This window comes from Oryza glaberrima, chromosome 1 (genome assembly GCF_000147395.1).
Source record: "Oryza glaberrima chromosome 1, OglaRS2, whole genome shotgun sequence".
NCBI lineage: Eukaryota > Viridiplantae > Streptophyta > Magnoliopsida > Poales > Poaceae > Oryza > Oryza glaberrima.
The window spans coordinates 21,732,360-21,748,977 of NC_068326.1; the positions used below are offsets into that span (position 1 = coordinate 21,732,360).

Below are 16,618 nucleotides of genomic sequence, written 5' to 3' on the forward strand. Positions count from 1 at the left end.
TAAAATATTACTACTACATATTTAATCCCTCCATCTTATAAAAAACCAACCAGTATCTAACACATCCTAGTTTCATAAAAAAACCAACCTAATATAGTACTATGAATTTGGACTAGTTTTTTACTAGACAGAGGAAGTACACCCCTGAGGCTTTCTGAAAAGACGATCTTTATGACGCATGGTCGTTGACATATGCTAAACAACTATCTTAAGAAGGATCGACTATTTTACAAGTAACCTTACCGTTATTTTCTACAAAATGACCGGAGATGCCTTCTTACAAGGGCCCCTTATCGCCTTTCTAAGGTTGAGTTTAGGAGATGGCGCTGGGAACTCCACCTCCCCCACAAGGAAAACAACATTATCCATTAACATGTGATTAGTTAAATAGTAGCTTAAAAAATCTAAAAAAATATATTAATATAATTTTTTAAAATTAACTTTTTTATAAAAAGCTTTTGAAAAAAATACAGTTTAACAGTTTAAAAAGCACGTTCGTGAAAAAAAAAAGGTGAGTTAGGAAATAACGGGAAAAAAAAAACACAGAGCAGATCAGCGGCCGCCGGAGCCAAAACCCTCTGAATCTTCCCGCGGAAGGGAACGTGTAGTAATTCCGATTCAGAAATCCACAGAACTTCAGTACTCCAATACAAACCCACCCCCACCCCCAAATTCAAATCCGCTTCCAAAATCCAGCGGCGCGGCGCGGCGCTTCCCTCCAATTCTCCAAACCCAAAGCCCCCCTCCCTCCCCCCGCCCCCCCGCGCGCCCAAACCATCTCATCTCCGACGGCGAGCGAGCGGGAGGAAGAGATCCCATCTCATCCAGGTTGCGCCTCCTGATTCCGATGGTACGTACGCTCTCTCCTCCTCCTCCTCCGGTTCGATTCGCGGCGGTGCTGAAGTGTGGCTGGATTTCGCGGTTGGTGGATGCAGGCGGCGGCGGCGGCGGCGGGTGCGGAGGCGGAGGCGGATGAGGAGGAGCTGGAGCCGCTCTTCGACTACTCCCGCGTGCAGCCCACCATGGCCTTCAGCTTCGACGGTACGCGTCGCTGCGGCGGCGGCTGCGGCCATCGCATCGCTTCGGTTCTATCGGGCTAGGGTTTTTCTCGCGTGAGGGGATTCGCTTAGGGATTTGTCTCTGTTTTTTTTTTCTCCCCGATGCGCAGATACCGACATTGAGAAGTCCGACATCTTCGTCCACTGCAACAAGCGGCGCAAGGTGGCCGACGGCGACGGTGACGCCAATGCCGACGTGAGTGCGCTCGAATTCAATTCCAGTTTTACGGTGGGGGAAAAATGTTTGACGCGCTGGTATGTGTTTTTTTTCCTTAGGAGAAGGGGGATAAGGGTGAGCAGAAGGCCGCGAAGGCTGCCGCGGTAGTCGACTTGGGAGAGGAGGATTGGCTGCCGCCGCCGCCACCCCCCAAGCCCAAGTCCACTGTCACGGACGAATCAGAGCAGAGCAGCGTATTGAAGGAGCTGAGGTATAAACCTGTGCATGGTTCCATTCTGTAAGTTTACCTGGTGATGCCGTATGCTGATTGCTGCTTTCTAGTATCATATCGGGATCCATACTTGGTACTCCCTCCGTCCCAAAATAAGCCAACCTCGTACTAGTACGTGACACATCCTAGTACGAGGTTGGCTTATTTTGGGACGGAGGGAGTATGTATTAGATGATGCCGTGAGCTTAAGAAAGTCATACCGTATCAAGGTGTACAGCTGTGTTTCTTTTATCAACTTTAGAATGAGCAACTATATTATATTTTGCTATTGATGAGGAAAGCATTGTTAAACAGGTATTGTTGTTTGATGCGAGATTATTGAAGTCAAGACGTTCCAATTTAAAAGCTGCTTTATTAAATTTCGCATCATTGAACCTAAAGTGCTTGTCTTGTATAGATTAATAAGAGTGGAAGGTAGACTGTACTGTTGTTTTCACCATCATTTTTCCAAGTCATGGACAGAGCTGTGCAACATTTTTTTTAGATGATGCAGATTTAGTGCATATAAGGCGAATGCACTGCTGTTTATCGAAGCACTCAGTGTCATAACAACTCATGTTTCATATGGCCAGAGTACCCTTTGCTTTTCTGACAGATTAGTGACCAAAATCGGAATACCCTACTGCATATGACATAGCCAGCATGTTATCCCAATGAGTGGTGAAATCGATTGTTTCTGACAATTTCCCTAGGGAAAATAGTCTGCGACCTAAAGTTTCTGGCTGTAGTCTGCTTGACGGATTTGGATCAGGTGCAGTTGGTAGGTGCAGTTGGTACTGTGACTGCAACTTATGCAGTCCACCGCCACCTGTTAGATCCGAATCTAACGGTCCACATGCACCCGGATACTGTAGATCACTGTAGCAAAAATATTCGGTATTTTGCGTTGACACTGTAGCTGATGATCTGGTCCATTCATCACCAAAATGAATGGCTGTAATCGCGTGCAGTAGTTAACTTGCAGTCGCTGTTCATACTGCAGGTGATTCCAATCCCTGCTGGACATCCAAATATATCTGGAAGTTGAAATGGAAGTCCTGTATATACTATGATTCTTGCAGTGATGTTGTGTACGGATTTGGAAGCAGTGCTTTGTTTGTTTTGTTTTTTAATTACCGATTCCTAGAGATGTGAATTTATGATCATCTGATTTCTGCTTACGTATTATGCAGATTACAGAAGCAAGCAATGGCGAAATTTGCTGAATCAGCTGATGATTTTCTGGAGAAGTTGGCTCAAACTGCTAGGCAAAAGGTTGAGGCCAGAATACCAACTGAACATATAGATCTAGACAAGTCACCTGAACGACACGAAGCAAGAGAAAAGGTGGTCGTAACAGTTCAGGACAAAGCTGGACATCACCAGTTTCGGTTATACAAGGTTGGTTTTCTAATGGAGTAGCACTGCTTATATTACCAAACCTATATGATGTTCTTAGACATTTTTAGGCAGTTCGAATTTTCTAACAGATGGTTGTGAACTTGTGATAATTTGGCATGCTCTTCTTTAAACCAATACATTCAATTTCACAAAATAAATGCTCAATACACTTTCCCTTCATTTGATTGTTGAAGCTTTACCTGATTGCATGATATCTACATTAGTTCAGTGTGTATTGGAGCTTAGCTGGATTGCGAAATTTTAGTTGTCCATTTACCTTGCTGGATGGGAATTTGAACCAACCTTGTGTGCTTTCTCATTACAGGATGAGAAGTTTGGCAAGCTTTTTAGGGCATATGCTAAGAAGGTTAATCTCAGCGTCGCAGACCTGACATTTGCATTCGATGGTGACAAAGTTGACGCAGAAAGCACACCAGAGGACCTTGGCCTGGAGGACGAGGACATGGTTGAGGTGCTCCATAAGACACGCTGAAGATTATGACCATAAGACACGCTCAGTTTTGGGTGGCCCTCACTGGGACGTTGTTGGTAACTTCGGATGGTTATTATTTTTGCTTGCGCTTTAGCTCCTTTTAGTCCCAACTGTTCTAAAGAGCCGTTGGTGTCTATATCCATAGTAGATATTATACCGTCAAATGTATGTAGACGATAGCCTGCCCCAATTTTATGAATCGATGTTTTTCCTTTTGCCAACTCTTCTTTTCTCTTGGCTTTGTGAATCTATCACGAGCGTGACTGCTTTTATTGAATGTGTGCGTCCAATTGTTTGTACTCTGTAAAGAAAGATAGTATCCCTCTACATTATCTAATTCCTTTAAAATTGGGTCTGTTTGAGGAAATTTTGACAGCTACAGCTTTTCTCAGAATTAGAAGTTTTTTTCAAACAGTTTAACTTTTTATTCAGATTCTGAGATGCTACAAGCTAGAAGCTAAGTTTCCCAACTAGTTGTTTTTTAGAATATTAAACTCCCTCAAATAATCCCTTTATTTCCTTGGAGCTATCGAAAGGTACTACTAATATTCTCCATGTTTTGGAATCATACATGGTTCTATTGTGCATCTCTATTTTTTTTCTATTCCCGTGTTCGCAAAATCATGTGTTAAAAAGTAGCACTTGCATTGAATTCTACCATCCTCTTACTTATCTTACGTTCATAAATCGATCTCTTCAATTTTTGTTGCCTACTCCCGTCCCAAAATGTGCAATTTTTAGGTTGGTACGGATATTAAGAAAGTAGATTGGAATAATTGGAGGAAGTATATGATTGGTTGAGAAGATAAATTAGGTGAAAGAAAATGGTTGTGATTGGTTGAGGGGAGAAGATAGGTGAAAAAATAACTTTATTTTAGATTTATTTTGGAATAAGGTATTGTGTTAGAAATATCTACATTTTAAAACATAGACAATATCTGCTCACTAATAACTGTTTCCCTGAGCATTTTAGGACTTCCATTTAGAACAAAGGAAATATGAAAGAATTTTGGATTGGTCCCAAAAGTTTCGTATGAAAAATCTTATGAAATGAGCCATTACATTGGAATTTTGGAGAAAAACAAACATGATGGATGTGTTTGTTATAGCTACTTTGCTAAGCTCTCACCAACACGCAAACCGCTGTGGATAATTAGCATAAAATTAATTAAGTATTAACTAATAAACCTGAAAACAGATTTATTTATTTCTTTAAAACAACTTCGATTTTTTTTTTAAAAAAATATTCAACAGTTAAAAAGCGTGCTGATATTAAATGAGAGCAGCTCCTTCAAATCCCAAAACCGAGCGCATGTTTGCTCCAGACCATGAGAGTTGAGTCAGTAGCTAATCCAAAAGAAAAAGAAAAGATCTTCATATTCTTATCAGCTAATCAGGATACTCCCTAGTCACTAGCTGCTTCTAGATTCATTCACCAGCTGCCCAACGCCCTCGAACTGGGCCTTTAGATTCGAACCATGAAAACGGGTACGAGAAAGATAAGACGATGCATCACAACACATAAGGAAAAAGACAAACAGACTTTGTAACTTATGATCAGTACAAATCAGAGACATGTTGAGAGTTACAGCACGCCAACAAACATTTCTACAGAGTTACAAACTTCAGAAGCTAATAGAGCAGCATACACGGTACAACTGAAGACAACCACAAAACACAAACCAGGTTAGTTCTTGCACCCAAAGCGGTTCAAGATTTTTTTTTTTGTTAGCTACCCTCTTTTGTCATGTGGTCACCTGGAGCAAGTCATTTCCAGAGCTTGACAAACCTATCATGGCTTACTGAGGCAACCTTGCCTGTTGCGCTCGATGCTGCTAGCGCTGCAACTAAACCATCATGAGCACTGTGGACCGTCATGGCGTTCTTCTCCCTAATGTCCCAGAGTTCCAAAGACTGCATGACATAAATAAACAAACGTACACTATTAATCAAATGCACTCACAAAATAACTGAACTATGCCAAACAAGATAAGAGAGACTTGCCTCGTAGCATCCAATTACTAGCAAATATGGGTAAGAGGGGTGAAAAACGCATGACTGGAACTTGTTCCCGCTGCAATTCAACTCATTCACAAATTCACCATCATGTCCAGGAGCAAACGACCATATTCTGACACTATCTTCACTGACAGAAGCCAGATTGTCACCGGTAGAATCCCAACAAAGTGAGTGAATATTCTTTGTGTGCCCCTACAGAGTACAGATACCAATAAAACTTTCAATGGAACTTGAACCTAAAGATACTTGCAATTGCCATAATAAAAATATTGTCATATAAAGCAAGTCATATCAATCGAGCAATGATCTCTAACATGTAACTATTTATATTGGAGTAGGTATATAGCAAAGAAGGCATTAATCTGAGTGCACAGAAGTACAGAACAGGGCTCAATCTTGCAGCTTATATATACATCTTATTATGGGAATTGCCATTGTGGGTTTCTTCTGCAATACTCCTACCAGGCCAGACAGAAAAACCAATGGAAATTTGTCCAAAAGTAAACTAAATTATACCTCAAACCTAAAGAAATTTCATTATCATAAAACCTACTCATGAAATTTTTGCAGGAGTTTTCCCCCAAAATTTAGAACTAAGAACCAAAGGATTTGTAAATCAAATGTAATGGGCTTAAAAAAAAATCCAGAACTGCTAAAAAATCAAGGATATAAGAATATTCATTGGTTTAATCACTTTTCTGAACATCCAAGTCCTAACAAACCTATTTATGATGCACTGTACCAAGTGAATGATCAAGAATGGCAACCACAATTTGGTACGAGTAACTAGTGGTAGTGGCAGAGGCATGGTGCCGCATAAACAGCAATGCACTTAATTACAAGGGCTAAGTGAATGCTTCCTTATACACATTCTGAATGGGTAAATGCTAACAGACCTGCAGAGGGTTTCTACAAGCAAGTTGTGTCTCTCCATCAAGTATGTAGATGGCCTTCTCTGAGGCAGCTGCAAGATATTTTCCCTTTTGAGGTTGAAATCGCATCTGAGTAGCACCTCCCTGTTGGGAAAAAAATGATTGGAAACAGAGACAAGCATCAGAAGTTGAATGTTAAAGCAGAAGATACCATGAAACACATGAAGTTGCATTGCATACCTTAAAGACCTTAACAAAGGTCAGGCAGCTACCATTATTTATGCTCCAGCTGCGGACTTCACCATCACCATCACAGGAGCAAATCATATCTTCTTTGTTCGGATGGAAGTCAAGTGACATAACAGATGCTGAATGACCCGTGAAAGTACGGAGTGAATAACTTGTCTGCACATAATCAAATGATTAGTCACTACATGGTTTTAGGTTATGGAACATCTTGCAATCACTATCGCAATAGTTTTTTTTTGAATTGATATCACAATAAGCTATTAGCACCCTAATAGGATAACTTTGCAATAAAATATAGGAAAATGTCCATTTTACAAAATTGAACTCAAGAAAAAAGTCTTGAAATGATCACCTCAAACTACAACACTAGACATTTTCTAGCTCAAACATTCAAACAGTTTGCTTTACAGTTGTCCGGTTGGGTTTGTAGTTGATGGTTGATTCCCAAACTTAAAAGTTCAATGTTGTAAAGTGGAGCTTTTTTTTTCTTAAAAATATATATGGTGAAAAGGAGTATACATTGTCAGCATCCCAAACCCGCACGGTTTTGTCAAAGGAAGATGTAGCAAGCCGTGACATGCTTGGACTAAATCGAACATCCGTAATCAATGCCGAATGTTCTTCTAATGAAGATGTAGGCTTTAGAGCAGGCTCTGTACACCATAAAAGAACCTGCGCAGAGTAAGAGGCATGCGTTAAAGATTTTCATGCACTAAGAAATCAAAATATATTGTGTTAACAACTGCACCTTTTTATCATGTCCACCAGTAGCGAGCAGTTTGCCATCAGAGGAGAAGTGACAACAGGTAACTTTGGTTGCACTTGCACGTGCCTTCGCAACTTCAGCAAAACCAAACCCTGTATAAACAGATCAATCAAGTGTGATCAAGCAGAAGCTTCATCATATGGCCAAGAGAAACAATAAGTAAAATCACCCATACCATCTTGATTATGATCTGTTATGGAGACATTTCTTATTTAATGTGTAATCAGATGTGATGATAGATATTTAAAATGTAACAGTGGCAAGCATGTTTTGCCTTCTCAAAGGCCTGTGGTGGCGAGATAAAAAATGCAGATTATTAGTGAGACTATGTTCATTTGTTTATGACTCCTGTTGATTGCATACAGCAGCCAGGTATCAGCAGGATATTAAAATACCTTTACTAGCATCCATGGAGCGCCCCAATGAATCCCTAGGGTCCATGTCATCCTGAGATAGAAAAGATTCAACATTTTCGTCCAATGAACCATCATCTAGCAAACGATCCACGTCAGCCTGAAATTGAAAACTTTCTGTGGTCATGTTGTTAAATACAAATGAAAAACAAGAATAAAATTTGGGGGTTTTAAGGATATATAACAATACTAACTGATGCCCTCAGTTATTGCCCGAATCCAGAGAACAATCTCCAACTCTGAAAACTATTCACATTTCACCCTCCACCTCAAACTATCGAAACCGTTCACTATGTTGGCAGTCAAATCACTAATTCTAGTCAAGTCTATATAGTATATTGAATCTCTTTGAATGAGTAATCACTTACTCTTGATACATATCTTGTATTGAATCTCTTTGGATGGATGGATGAGATTAGAATTAGTGAAGAGTAAAAAGTTCTTTTTCTTGGAACACAGGGCACAGTCCATATTCGTAGTACTAGGTTACTATATTTTAGGACAGATGGAGTAAGCGAGTAGCACTAAGCAATTTATTTTTATTTTCTTAATGTGGAAATTCTAGTCAACACTATAGTGTTAATGGAAATCTGATAATCCTAATGCCTAGGATGAGTGATAAGGGATGGAGTGAAACTAAAAGAAAAACTAAGATTTTTAGGAGGGGTGCTGACATACTGATATGGTCAAGACAACACCTAAGCATGGGTTACGCACATGCTTTGACACAGGTCCCACACCACAAAAAACCAATGTGGTTTAAGGGGAGGACGTGTTTCCACTGGTTTTAATAGTTGAGGGACGAAAGATGATAGGTCAATGTTCAAGGAGGTTTTCTGAATCTAAATTGTACTCGAATGGTCAAGAATGGAGTTGTTCCAAAGAAAATATGTCCATACCAGTGCATTTGCTGGAGACGTCAAACTTCCAGCACCATCAGAGCCAAACATTACCAATGGTTTTGCGGAACCACCATTCTGCTGCAGCTGTGGCATAGACATTGCATCTCCTGGTGTATGAGTGGAAGGCGTCGATGGTGCAGAACTTGGAGAAGGGCCAGCAGTATTTGCAGTTCCTGAACTATTGGCTCTACCAGAGGATGAACCAGGTTTCTTCCTCTTCTTTGTAGTCTGGACAACAAACAGCACAGTTTATGTGACTCAATGACTGTGGTTACTCTTCATATTATCTTAAACAGTGGCAAGCGTTTTGAATTCCTTTTTGACGAAAGGTGAAAGAACATCAGTAGCAGCAAGGGATATGGTGACTCTGTCGGCAGGAAAAACTACACAACAACATAATTTCTGTGCCAAAGGACAATCAATTTCAGAACAATATAATCAAAGAATGCACAAATCACTTAGCTCCAGAGCCTTATATAGTAGATTCATTTCCAGTGATTACAGTAAAGCACAAAGCAATCAGCTGAGTCATTGAACAAGGCTTGAGTTTAAAACTGAAACTAGCACACGATACATTTCATGGCAATTTTTGTATCACGTAGAAATACTATAATTATATATAATATATATCAGGATAGAAACAAAAAAGCAGTTAGATTCCACAAAACTGACAGTGATCAATTCAGACCACAACGAACAGTAGTATATTAGGTCTAAGCATTAATGCAAATGGAGCATGGCAAGCATGGATGTGTACAGATAAGAATTATACTTGATCAACTCCACCGAAAGAGTTTGGCATGCCCCCATCAACAGGCATAGTTCCGATTCCTGGTTTTTCTTGTTGGAGAAACTGATTTGAGCTTTGAGACTGCTGACTGGAGACAGCAGGCTGCTGAAGCTGTGGATGCTGCTGGCTGTTGCTTTGCTGCTGTAATAATTGTTGCTGCTGAGCAATTTTCTTCTACTACGCAGAAAAATCCATATAAGAACATGGAACATACAAAAGAGAGAAAAAAAACGCATAGGAAGGTGTCCATAGAATGAGAACGATGGAATCATTACAGTAATCTAGGTCAACTTATATGCATAAGGTAAGCATACAGAAAAGAGCAGAAATGTAACAAATACTAAATGATAAATAAACCATCAATTCCATATTAGAAAACATAGAACATAGATATTAGGAAAATTGATGGATACAAGGTAAATTTGAGTTATCTTCTCAAAAATCGAACAGGCAGCATTGTACTTATCTCTGTAAATGGAAGAGAGCTGCTAATCCACATTCAGCAAGAAATTAAGAAAGCACAACATGCAGTAACTGCAAAACCTAGAAAGTAAATCTAAACAAACAAAAGCTTTTACACCAGTTTAATGGTGGAATAACACTTGTAAGGATGAAAAATCAAAAGATATACCTTTATCAGGATATCTACATCTCCACCACTTAGACTAGGAGAACCAATATTTGGAATAATATCACCACCACTGTTTGTCTGCCCAACATTCCTGTTGTTAAGCATCATCCTTAATCGTCTGCTGTCAACATCACTAGATGTTGGGGAAGCCATATTTTGCTGAGCCTGCAACATAAGCTGCTGCTGCTGTTGCGGGGTAAGAAAATGAATCTGCTGTTGTAATTGCTGTTGATTCTGCACAAATGACTTCTGCTGCAGAAGTCCAGAGCGAAGTTGTTCAAGTCCCTGTGAAAACAAAAAGAAAAAAAATGGCACATGAAAATAAGCACCGAGAGATAGCATATGCAGTCAATTAATAATAGATACCAATCACAGTCGTTTACCACTATATTGGAAAATAAAATTGCAAGTTGGTCCCATAATTGCTACCAATGATATTAATACTGGCATATATTACCAATACACAAACTGCCACAAATTAATTACGTATATGCAGAGGAATAGACCCAAAAAGAAGGATGGATTTAAAGTTTTAAATATAAGATGAATCAGTAAGGCAAGTGTGAAATTTGTTGAAAGATGGTCAATAAAATAAAAGTTTCTTGGAATTAGGCGCTTGCCAATGGCATTTCTTGGATTTTCTCATAAAATAAACTGAGAACTACAATTGCACTATGCAAATGGACAGTGCAAACAAAACAAAAACAACACAGGAAAACTTATAAGCTTATCTTGCTCAGTAGAAGTGCTACAAGACAGTCTACGCCATTAATAAACTAGAGAAAGCATGAACACCCAAGGGGGAAAAGACCGCTGCATTTCCTCTCTATAGGGGAGTTAAACCTAGGCGCAGTCTATTGCAGGAGCATTAATCATAAGGAAAATGCATAAAATCTGTATTTAAGCCAGGCAATCTATATAGAAACCATTCATGTCCAAGACTAAAGTTACTACTTGATCATAAACTAAACCTTACCGTGAGTGGCCATCCTTTCAGAGTCAAATTGTTTCCAGCTTGATTAGACCCTGTTAAAAATACATCTGATTCAGGTATGCATAACATAAAAAAGATCATGTTCCAAGGTCCTATAATTTTACAGCAAGGCTAATAAACTCTTCAAGATTGAACTAAGAAAAAAAATTACAAGAAAAGTAATTCCAGGGACTATACTGAAAACATGTTACCTTGGACACCAATAAATGACCCCTCAGGACCTGCTGACCTTGGTGTCAAAATGGGATTCATCTCTGTCTTGATACTCTGCTAATAATATGAATAATATTAGGAATACATGTTGACATTTATTCTTTTTGTCCTCCTCGCCTTGGAGGTAAGCATGTTAGGAATTAGAGATACATGACAGATCAGAATAAATAGAAGACTAACCTGAGCTGGCCCAGGAATCTGTGGACTCCTGGACTGAACTTGTTGCAGACTGCCTGACAGACCACCAACAGTACCATGCAAAATTTGCCTACAAAGGAAAGAAGTAAACTATCTGAGAAAAGTTACCTCTTGCAGCGCATGTATATTATGGTCAATATAAAACATGGTGATGTTCAATAGGCATCTACATTCCATTAAATAAGCAATAAAATATGGGAATGAGATGACACTTCAGTATATTTTGTTTTGGACACATCATTTTTCAAAACATAACTAAATGATTTATATCTACACAAGTAATTAAGAACCAAAATTAAGAGCCAAAACAATGCATGCATGTAAAAAAAACAGCAAAATGCAGAAGCAGCAATTCCAAGCATAAATAAGAATAACAAATAGAAGTGTGTCTAATTTATCTCCATAACTAACCAAATGACTAAAAAGAAAAGTTCAAAATAAAATAATATTTTTCGACCAACAGATAGACAACTCTGTGAATTTCGATACCAGAAGTACTAAGTGTAGTGTGGATTAGATTACAGTGAAGCTGTAACACGAATGGTGAAATATCAGCTACAACTGTACACGGTATAAAGCTTGTTAAAGTAATTATATACTTAATTCACAAATTCAGCAGGTACCCTGAAGATTGTCCACTTGCAGATGCTTTCAACAACGCTTCGTTTGAATCAAGTAGTTGTCCAGCATTCTCTCCATATCTTTGCTGAAACCAAAGTTCACGTGTTATGATAATATTAACCACAAAATGAACATATTGGTGAGGTGAGGAATCTATAGAAACAACATCAATCAATGATTATAGATAACAGTCAACCTTAATTGACACCTCGTCCAAACCATCTCTCTGGGAAGGCAACTTTAACCTCTCCTCATACATTTTTGTTGCCATAACATTTGCAGTACTCTGGTTTTGCCGCATTAAAGGATTGTTTCCAGGAAGTCCACTTGCAGTACCATTAAGAAGATGAGTACCATCTCTGCGCTGTTGTTGTTGCTGCTGCTGCTGCTGCTGTTGCTGCTGTTGCTGCTGTTGCTGCTGCTGCTGTTGCTGCTGCTGTTGTTGCTGCTGCTGCTGTGCTGCTCTTTGTAGCAACATTTGTTGCATTTGTATATGCTGTGGTTGCTGTTGTCGCTGTTGAGGAGGTTGCTGCTGCTGCTGCTGTTGTTGCTCCCTGGCTTTCATGTGCTGAGTCTGAAAGAGTGGTGAGTTGAAGCTGAGTTAGAACTGTCAATTCAGGGAAAAAGATCTCTTCAAGTTCATACTACCATAACTAAAGATGCAAATCAGACAATTTGGAATATTTATCGCACTTGATTACAGCATTAGTAAAATATGCTCCCAGGAAAAAAATTGAATAGCCTACAATGTAAAACCGAAACAAAATATAAGTTACAATGGAATTAACTGCTTGTGATGGATCTGACATACATATAACACAAGCAGTTGAATCATAAAGCAACAAACAAACAGAAAGAATCGCTAACCAATCAAAAGGCAGTTATTGACAAGGTAAAATCTGAAAGGCTCAGTATTTCACGCAAAATGAGTCGAGTCATTAGCGCAACTAATCGAGTATTAATTATTATTATAAACTTGAAAAATGTATTTTTTTTGAATTTTTTTTTGAAAACTTCTATATAGAATTTTTTTTGCATAAAATGCACTGTTTGGCAGTTCGGGAATCGTGCTAATGGGAAACGAGGGAGTTGCCATTTCAATATGCAGAAACAAACTGAGCGTAATGCTTTACAATTCAAGCTGAACTTATTTGAAAACGCCAGCATGGCAAACTAAAATGCCTGAAACATTAAATATGTCCATAAAAAGATAATTAGATGCACAGACACTTACTTCAATATATGAAGCCGCAACATCTGAATGCTTCTCATTTGTCCTTGCTATGAAAATATCCCAAAAAACTGACCACCACTCAAAAAGAAAACCACCAGGAGCATCAATTGCTGCAAGAAACAAGAGTTCAGAAAGTTCGCGACATCCTTTACTAACAAAAGGTCAAAAATTGTAGCAAAACTCATGACACAAATAGCTTCACTCAACTTGCTGGGAAATACATACCAACTGGATCCGAAGAGACCTTCCCTTCTGCTTGGAAGGCCTTTGCAGTTGCCTGCAGATTTCTCTTCATAAAGTAGTCATATATGTAGACATCCAGCCTATTTCAGCAAGCAGTCGAACATTTAGGTTGGAGGTTAGAAAATTGCCAAACATACAACTCTTTTATCCAAGTACAAGACAACGAAGGATGTTCAAGCAGAGCGGTGAATAAGAAACTAGTAGGCATAGAAAGAATTATAATAAAAATGACAGGAAAATAGCTGGAAAAGTGAACATATTCAATGGCCCATCTATCTACATCAATGTACATCCATTTTTTCCCTTCTAGTTTCTCAATAAATCAATTAGCATGCTGCCAGCTTCCTCTGCCCATTCTGCTATAACTGCCCCTCATCTTCTCTGTCTCCAGTCACTCTGCCCCCAGCTTCCCTGCCGCTTCTCTCCGCCCCCAGCACAACTATGGCTACCACCACTACTCTGCTTTGCCATTAACTTCCATTGCCCTCAATCCTCCCATGCAGACTCGTCTCTACCTCTAACGTGGCCTACTCTCCTTCCATCCCACAAATCCACTAGATTGCCACCAATTTCCTGGTGCTAGCCATCCCATCGTCCTGAGCTCTGCTTCCTCCACCAGCTCTGCTCGCTATCAGCCATGTTGCTCTGCTTCAGCAACCCACGTCCGCCAAGCTGTCACCCAACTCTCCGCTTCCTGCCCCTGTTCCACCAGCTTGGACTGCTCTAGCCCCTTGAACCACTGCTGCAGCTGAGGGTACTTGACTCACTGACTGGAGGATTCGCTTCTACTTAGCTGACTTCGCCGCCTACCACTGCTCCAGTTTCCATCTTCGTGATATTACCACATTGTAGAACCCCACCTCCGGCATGGCAAAAGGACAATAAACCTGCCTCTCTCATTGCCACATCGATGCACTTTTGTGCTCGTCCACCTCCCTAGCTACTTTATGGTAACCTCGTTTATTCAGCAAATTACGGACTATTTGTAGTACGAACACCAACATTCCACCTTCAGACCGTGGCAGAGTCGCTTCTTTATATTCAAGAGCAGTGGTTCAGTTCCTTTGGCACCCGATGAGCTCTTCTCCAGGACTTACCACTTATGTTTTGACTCCTATTGATGGACACAAATCCAGCATTGTCAAGATATCAGGGAGGAATAGCTGACAGCTTGTTCGAGCTGTGTCACGATGAGGGTTTTAGTGTTATGACCACACGTCAGGCCCATGGGGCAGGTTAGGCAGGACAAATTAGGAATAGATCAAACAAAGCTAAGAGATTATCTAATTAGGAAAGATTAGAGATTAGAGATAGAGAACGAATTAGTTTTTATAATATCAAAGATAAGTTCCTTGGATGCCAAGTCAGTCTTCCCTATATAGTATAGAGAGGGACGTCACTACCGAGCAACGGGGGTGCTCAAAATCCTGCTGCCTGCTAGCACAGTGATGACGTGGACATCACCAGAATGTAACACGTCAGTGCAAAACTGTGAGGTGGCTTCAAGTGGGGAGGTCTTAATATATCCGATATAAAAGGACTCGTATACCCCATTATAATTAAGAAATAAGGAAATATAATATTAGGTCTGGCTTGATAAGAGACTCCTGGTGATTGGGCCAAGCTCAGCGATCTCGCCTTTATCCCTGTCTTTCGATCCTTACACCATCCATGAATCAACATCAGTTATATTTTGAAAGAAGCATTTAGAGTGACCAATTTCCAATTGACCAACACTAAAATGAGGCTTCCTAGTTATTACTTGTCTATGCAAACATAATGCTTATATATTACTTAATCAGTGAAAGTATAGCCTAGTTACCAGAAGAATGGGATATTTCCACTCCTCTTCAAATTCTTATACAGATCAAACTGCACCGCTTTGATCTAATCTAACTTGTAGTAGCATACCAGAACTGCTCTATCAAATCATTTCATCCATGTCTAAGCAAAATCAAGTTATTCTCTAAGTACTCCCTATCATACTGTCAGTAAGTAAACCGATGTAGGAGGCTAATCCAGGATTCCACAGATCCTGAAAAAACTCATCACCGCCAAACAAATCCCGCTCCTCTCTTCTCACGATCACTATAGCTCAAATAATACAGTCGAATATTCAAAACCTACTGGCAGAAATCATGTTATCTTATTTTCCCACCGGTATTCCAAATCGTACAGAGAAGCTAGTTATACTGTATCTAGAACACAGTCCCGCAAACCAAAACAGTGGGTTCGTCCAATAAACAAACAAAGTTCAAAGGAAATCCACCCCCAAAAAAAAAGAAAAACAACATCGCCCGCGAAACCCTAGCGGCCAAACACGCCGCAACAACCCTTCTCCCACCTAGAGCACAAGGCCGGAACCGGAACCACTCACTTCGATCCCTTCCCGTGATTTCATCTTCAAAATCGCCAACCCCCCCCCCCCCCCCCCGCCCCCCAGACGCAGCAAAAAAAAAAAAAAAAAAAAACTCCACCTCCCAGCAAAACACGGCGTGAATCCACGGGAACAAGGAGAGGGAAAACACAAATCCTCACATCTTATCCGCCTCCCAGTTCGTCTGCGACATGGCTACCCCCCACACGGCGGCGCGCCCGCCCGAACCCCCCCACCAAACCCTAGAAGCGCCCCCACCCCACCCCCACCGCCCCTTGCCCGCGGCCGCCGCCGCCGCCGCGCCCACCGTCCAACAGACGCCGGAGCAGCCAAGCCGACCCGAACCGAGGCGGAGGCTGCGGCGGAGGCGGGTGGTGGTCGGGAGAGAGGGGTGTGGCGTGAGGCGAGTGGAGGAAAGGGGGAGAAAGCGGAGAGAGAGGGAGAGAGAGGTGGAGACGAGGAATTCGTGAAATGGACACGCGAGAGGGAGAGGAGAAGGGGAGTGGGGGCGCAGGCAAGGGTATATAGTACACTGGCTGGTGACGTATCAGCACACGGAGAATTTTTTTGGATATGTGAGAGAAAAAAAAAGGGGAAAAAAAGAGAGGCGCATTGAGGAAGGGCGGAGGCTGAGGTGTGCTTGTGCACCCGCGGAAGGGTAGTATGGCACAGTTTGGGTTCATCGCAGTTTTGTCCACTTGAACTCACTCGTCACG

General features: G+C 40.7%; 2 protein-coding genes across 2 annotated transcripts; one reads left to right on the forward strand and one right to left on the reverse strand.

The window, feature by feature from the left end:
- Window positions 1-715: 715 nt before the first annotated feature.
- Window positions 716-3,755, forward strand: LOC127755836 (uncharacterized). Its single transcript, XM_052281472.1, has 6 exons — window positions 716-850; window positions 936-1,041; window positions 1,169-1,254; window positions 1,335-1,486; window positions 2,680-2,887; window positions 3,213-3,755. The coding sequence occupies exons 1-6, from the start codon at window positions 848-850 to the stop codon at window positions 3,378-3,380; spliced, it is 723 nt and encodes a 240-aa protein (XP_052137432.1). The 5' UTR covers window positions 716-847; the 3' UTR covers window positions 3,381-3,755.
- A 1,147-nt stretch (window positions 3,756-4,902) lies between these two features.
- LOC127755817 (transcriptional corepressor LEUNIG-like) lies at window positions 4,903-16,398 on the reverse strand. Its single transcript, XM_052281457.1, has 18 exons — window positions 16,064-16,398; window positions 13,508-13,605; window positions 13,283-13,392; window positions 12,245-12,622; window positions 12,051-12,133; window positions 11,410-11,497; window positions 11,208-11,283; window positions 10,999-11,048; window positions 10,023-10,307; window positions 9,374-9,565; window positions 8,599-8,829; window positions 7,682-7,799; window positions 7,269-7,378; window positions 7,040-7,192; window positions 6,512-6,676; window positions 6,296-6,415; window positions 5,385-5,591; window positions 4,903-5,294 (listed from the first exon to the last, which is right to left on the reverse strand). Exons 1-18 carry the CDS (start codon window positions 16,093-16,095, stop codon window positions 5,148-5,150), a joined length of 2,643 nt encoding a protein of 880 aa, XP_052137417.1. The 5' UTR covers window positions 16,096-16,398; the 3' UTR covers window positions 4,903-5,147.
- Window positions 16,399-16,618: the final 220 nt, after the last annotated feature.

Coding starts and splice junctions, on each gene's coding strand:
- LOC127755836 (XM_052281472.1), top strand. Junction 1,487..2,679: donor AGCGTATTGAAGGAGCTGAG/GTATAAACCTGT, acceptor CGTATTATGCAG/ATTACAGAAGCAAGCAATGG. Junction 2,888..3,212: donor ACCAGTTTCGGTTATACAAG/GTTGGTTTTCTA, acceptor TTCTCATTACAG/GATGAGAAGTTTGGCAAGCT.
- LOC127755817 (XM_052281457.1), bottom strand. CDS start 16,095: ATGTCGCAGACGAACTGGGAGGCGGATAAGAT. Junction 13,606..16,063: donor AACTGGGAGGCGGATAAGAT/GTGAGGATTTGT, acceptor TTGCTGAAATAG/GCTGGATGTCTACATATATG. Junction 13,393..13,507: donor GGTCTCTTCGGATCCAGTTG/GTATGTATTTCC, acceptor TGTTTCTTGCAG/CAATTGATGCTCCTGGTGGT.